This window comes from Austrofundulus limnaeus, unplaced genomic scaffold, assembly GCF_001266775.1.
Source record: "Austrofundulus limnaeus strain Quisiro unplaced genomic scaffold, Austrofundulus_limnaeus-1.0 Scaffold215, whole genome shotgun sequence".
NCBI classification, from domain to species: Eukaryota; Metazoa; Chordata; class Actinopteri; order Cyprinodontiformes; family Rivulidae; genus Austrofundulus; species Austrofundulus limnaeus.
Genome location: NW_013952617.1, coordinates 463,297 through 469,126, shown reverse-complemented (window position 1 = coordinate 469,126; position 5,830 = coordinate 463,297). Strand labels below are relative to the sequence as shown.

General features: G+C 36.0%; 1 protein-coding gene across 2 annotated transcripts in view; it reads right to left on the bottom strand.

The window, feature by feature from the left end:
- Positions 1-5,830, bottom strand: part of tom1l2b (target of myb1 like 2 membrane trafficking protein b) — a gene marked incomplete in the record, with an annotated part of 22,372 nt that overhangs the window by 6,594 nt on the left and 9,948 nt on the right. The window contains 5 exon segments of one of the 2 annotated variants that reach the window (XM_014019288.1): positions 245-413; positions 3,392-3,400; positions 3,891-3,942; positions 4,085-4,218; positions 4,329-4,445. In XM_014019288.1, coding sequence (XP_013874742.1) covers positions 245-413; positions 3,392-3,400; positions 3,891-3,942; positions 4,085-4,218; positions 4,329-4,445 — 481 coding nt within the window. 2 annotated transcript variants of the gene reach the window in all.

Below are 5,830 nucleotides of genomic sequence, written 5' to 3'. Positions count from 1 at the left end.
TTTTTTTTTTTTGCACAGTGAACACCAGAACTGGAATAATGTTCAGAAACTATTACTACCTCACGGCAGTCAAGCTCTTAATCCACAGTGGTATAAATAACATCTAATTGGCTGATAATCAGGATGYTTGGATGTAATTATTCCTGACACAGAAGTCTGCCCACACAGCAGGACATTTTACTATAAAGTCCGGATAGACAGGATTTTTTTTTATCGAGTATTAAGAGGAAAAGGTTCTGAATACCTAAACCAGCCAGGCGGGAGGACAAAGTGGCCGGGGAGGAGGGTCCTCCTGTAGGTGCTGTCAGGGTGGGGGGCAAACTGKTTGGAGTTGTGTGGGGCATGTTACTGACCACCGCTGGGGAGCCTGGACCCAGGTCGATGAGGTTGTCTTCTGTAGCCTCGCTGAGGACCTGATGGAAAAACGAGACACAGCAGCTCTTATGTCCTGTTGCAGCAAAGAGACAGTCTGATGGTCTCTGCAAATAAATTATTTTCTGGAAAGCACAGGATTTACATTTGTGATGGGGGGGGGGGAATTAACTAAAAAAAGTAAAAAATATACTTTCTATGAAATATATTTTACAAAGAGCAGAGTGGAGCATAAAGACATAAAACTGGACAAACTAGCTGGTTAACTATAGAACAGTATGAAGAGATCTGTAACTAAAGCCAGTATTTCACTGGGCTGCCACTGTTTTTCAGACTGAAAATTACAAGAAAACAGTGAGAAAATACACACATTTTAGTTGCCGTCTCAATGAAACATGTTTGTGAATAAATGATGTATGCAAGTTTTTTTTTGCTGACTATGTTTTTAAAATCTCTATTTTCATGTGCTCAACTTGCAAAATTAGGCTGTGCACATTACCTTGTTACCCATATTTTACCCCACTTAGCCTGCTTTGTACCCACCTTGTCAGCCGCCCACACATTTTAGATATTATCTACTAGAATACACTTTAGAAATGAAGAAAGGTAGATTTGGGCCAAATCTTTCCTAATTAATATTTATCATCAGCATGTTTTTTTTAGCCCTGAACATTTGAGGCTGTATTTTTTTGAATAACCAAAGATCTGCCAACTCAAATCAGAAATTAAGCTCCTTCATGTTTGCGTAAAACATAAAACATATGTCAACAAACATATAAAAACACAAGCATGGTAGGTGTGTTTTTTTTTCTACAAACAGCAGCTGCTTCAGTACACCCATACTAAAGGTTTGTAGGTATTTATGCACCAATTGTAGGAGTTGGAGAAAAAAATTGGCTAGTAATTATTCATGACATCTTGGCATCACACATCTGCCTAGTTTTATCACGGATGTCATAAGCACATTTGTCAAACAAGGCCCGTGGGCCAAATCTGGCCCTCATTACCATTATATCTGGCCCCAAAGGTAATACATTAAATGTGATAKAGCTTTATGGTTTCTATTTTTGTTACTTGTTTTAAAAACTCGTTTAAAACATATTTTTTCTCTTTGGCTTTTAACCCAGAGTGAACTAGCATCTGTGTCTTAATGTTGTTCTCTTTTCTGGTATCTGTGATATTTTGAGTTCTATTTTTTTCATTGTACTATTGGTTTATTCTTGTGTTTTGTTTTATATTTTTGTACAGCAGTTTGGTCAGCTGCTATGTTGTTGTTAAGTGCTTTAGAAATAAAGTGGTATGGTACTATATTTAACGCATTCTTCTATTAACACCTGGCCATCGTTCAAGACAAAAAAAAAAGTTAGAATTTTTCAGTAGTCTTTGATTATCGTGTTGAAAGAGCAGCAGAGAACTGACTTAAATCATTTTTTTGCTGTAGTCATTACTTATATTTGAATTTTTGGTGGAGTTTTTTTTTTTACCAATTTGCTGGATTGTGATAAAACGTATCTCTAAGAGATTAAATAAGAAATAATCAAAGGAAAAGTTGACAGAGAGTAATGCTTAAGAAATAAATGCTAATGATGAGTCTTTCTAAATTGAATCTTTTCTTTATTCATTAGGTTATATATGTTTTAAATGTTACAAAAAAACACCATTTGGAAAAGGATTAGGGTTGGGCAATATTGGCAAAAAAAAATCATGATTAATTGTGGAATTTAGCTGATAACGATTAATTTGACAATTAATCCCCTGGAGTTCCTGGACACCCTTATGTCCTGGTCACATGACCAATTTAATGAGAAAGATTTGTTCTTCATACAAATCTGTTCCAAATTGTGTCAAAATTAGACTTCAGGCTATACATCTAATTTTAAATTGTGTTGATAGATAAATAAATTACAGAACTTTGTTTTTAAATTTTGGTTATATTAGAAGCAGAGAGGAGCACCGAGAGTCCTGACCAGAGTAATCCCCAGTCAGTCTACCTGGTGGCATTAATCGTATTAATCATCAAGTGCCAAAAAGTAATCGATTAATGTTTTCCTGACGATTAATTGCACACAATACGATTATGCCCAACCCTAAACAGGATATCTGTATTTCTATAAGGGTAAGTTGTTATTTAACATTTCTTCAATAAATACAGTACTGACAGAAATTGGTCCTTGGCTTGGATAAAGCTTCGAATTTTGGCCCTTTTGTTTGATTGAGTTTGACCCTGTTGTCATAAGGTAGGTAAAAAAGTTGAGCATTTGGAGAGCCCCTGCCCCCTTGAAAAAAACTTTTGATGCCAATTTTATTTTTAAAATGTAAATAATGTATACAGAAGCAAACATGGCAGTTCATTTAAAAAAATTACAGTTTTAGTACTTGACAGAAGCTAAACTAAACAGGACTCAAGATACTTTTGAGACACCTGAGACAACTCTAYGACTATTTAGAAAAAATTGTTTCGCTACTTTTTCAAACATGTCAAGGGACAAGACGCCCCTGTGACTCACAGGAAAAAATTGAGAACTTGTTTCTAGACATTTTTGGCAACTCCCTTGTGAATGCTGTTAATCTGTCATCAACAGTCGCAACCCAGTGAGCTACAGGTTTAGGGACTACAGAGAAAATCAAAAAACTTTCAGAAAAGTTGTTTCTTAAGGGGGAGGGGGTTTGAGAAGACATTAGTTTGAAAGAACAGTTCCAAAGTGATTTTCTTACAGAAAAGGAAGAAACTGATAAATTATTGAAATGCTTTAAGGCGTGACAGATAGATACTACATTATCACCCCTGTACACCTAACACACAACAATCCCCTTAAGAATAAGCAGAAAAGGCAGGAAGGAAGGACTAAATCTGTGGTCCGATGCAAAAACGTCAGTCAGAAAAACAGCCTTTTAACATTTATTTCTGCAAACTATGTCAAGATTCCCCCCATATATACTGCTGACAATTCAGGTCAAGACATGCAGTATGGGATGAAGCTGCTCATTTAGAGAGGATGAGAATTTTTTTAATACTTGCCTGTTTCAGCTAGCCACAGAAACAGAAGAACAGAAAAAAAAGTAGAAGGGAAGAGACAGTGAATACCAATAACATGCCAGTGCAGAAACACAATGTAGTGGATGATACATGATGCTTAAACAACAAGAGGTGAGACCATTCCAGATCAATATTMTCATCGTATCACTGCTTTTTAAATGCAACAGGTCTCTTTTCCTACATTGTATCATCACAATGTAGTCAAAAAGGATGAAAACAAATGTGTTGCATTTAATGTCTATGCTGGGTCTCTGTCGAGTTCTGTGTGTGTATCTAACATTTAAAAGCCTGACAGGTGATTAACATGCAGGTCCACACAGCAGAAAGGTGAACGGTGCCAGAAGAAACAGAAGAATAACTCAAATGTAAAAACAGAGAGGACTCAGACTGAAGCACARAGGACTAAATTGTTGTTTTTTTGTTGTTGTATTAAAGCAAACACTGGGCATTTGACCATGCAAGCTACACAATTCTGACTCACCCCATTGTTCACACTCTGAGCTGAGGACCTCCCAGATCTAAACCTTTCATACCTGAAAGAAAGAGCGGCACAAAAGAAACAAACAGAAACTCTTTAATTGTTGCCAACAAAGCAGAAAGAGCTGCGTTCTTTCACACGTGAATGTCAGGTAAAAAACTCTCGTGTGCTGAAACAGCTTTTCGGTGGTTTCTAACCTATCGTAGCGAAGGAAAATGTTGTTGAGGTCGTCGTTTACGTGCAGCAGCTCCTCGGTCACTGCCTCGTTAGAAACGCAGGAGATGAGCTCCACTATCCGCTGCTGCATGGCTCTGCAGGTCCGGTTCAGCTCCTGAGCAACACAAGCGAGTACAAAATGGTCACGTAATCGCTTAAGACTGGGTTTGAAAGTCGTAGGAACGGATTCAAACATGCAAACACACACAGAGCATTTCGTATCACCTGTAGTAACTCATAGTCTGAAGAATCCTCCTGTCCTGGCACCATTTCAGTCAGCATCTCGGACATCACCTTAGTGTTGCCACGAACAACGTCCAACTCGCTGCGTAGCCGGCAAATCTGAAGAACAAGAAATGTTCAAAAMAATAAGTCAACAGGTGTCTGTAATATGAAAACTTGGAAGAAAATGTTTTTCTACAGTGCAGGTTTAGATGAGAATGTTCTAACTGGGGACTAGGGATGCAAGTAATCCATTAATGAATTAATYTAAAGTTGATTATGTATCCATCGACTAACGRTTAATTGATAAGCAGCCATTTTCTTAAAAAGCTGAGTTTTCTTTTGTATCAAGAGGGTCTTTCCATAACATGAAGGGTTAATCTTTTATAATATAACTTAAAAAATGAAGCAGAACAATATATTTTATTTTATTTTGTCAAGCTGTATTAAATACTGACTGAATAAAAAAATGTGGATTTCTCACACATTATTAAACTTAGACACTTTTATAAAGAACAACAAAAAAATCAATTAGGCTGCTGAATGGTGGAAAAGTAGATGAAAATAATAAAATATGATTTTTAGATGTAAAACTATTATTAATTTATTATTATAATTAGAATTAATTTACATTTAGAATTCATGATTTTTCTCTGATTCTTTATTTTTTGCTTCCTTCCTGTTGGTTCTCTTTGTGGCTGAAACAACTCAGAGGAAAGTTGGTCTACCTGGACTCCAAGTGTTGTCTGTGGCTGGAATTTAAACAAACACCCTATGTAGAGATTCTTAAAGAAGACATATCATGCTAAATGCACTTTTTTTGCATTTATAAACTATTTTTTGTGCAATTATAGTGTCTAGGAGTGTAGAAAACTTTAAGTAATTCTGTCCAGTTACTGCAAAGATATTTTTATATTTTTTTATGGGTCAAATGTTTCAGTTTGTTCAAAATCTGCTGTTGCTTATTTCGTTACATTGCTTATTTCGTCCCATGAGCCGAGGCCCAATTGTAGGCCGTGAGCGCCACCTTGAGGGTCTCAAAAGAACAACAGTTTTTAACTTTGGGCCACAGAGGGCCGTGAGACCGCATTGATTTTGAATAAGGTGCAATACACTTTCTGACCACTAGTAGCAATAGTGCACCACTCAGATGTTTAACAACTTTTTTAATACGTAAAAGAAGAACCATAGAAACCTGTTGAGAATGGAAACTTATTTTAAATGAAAAGTAGAAGCAAAAATGAAGGTAACTCATCAAAAAACACCAAAGTTTGTCACTAATATGAAGTGCAGCTTCTGCTTTTACCACGCAATATTTTAAAAGTTCAAAACATTATCAAATACAGTTGCAGATACAACTATATTTTAATTTGCATTTAAATTAATTATGGGTGTATGCAGTGTGTATATATATGAAGTACAGCTTCTGGTTCTACCAGGCAATATTTTAAAAGTTCAAAACATTATCAAATACAGTTGCAGATGTAGCTATATTTTAATTTGCA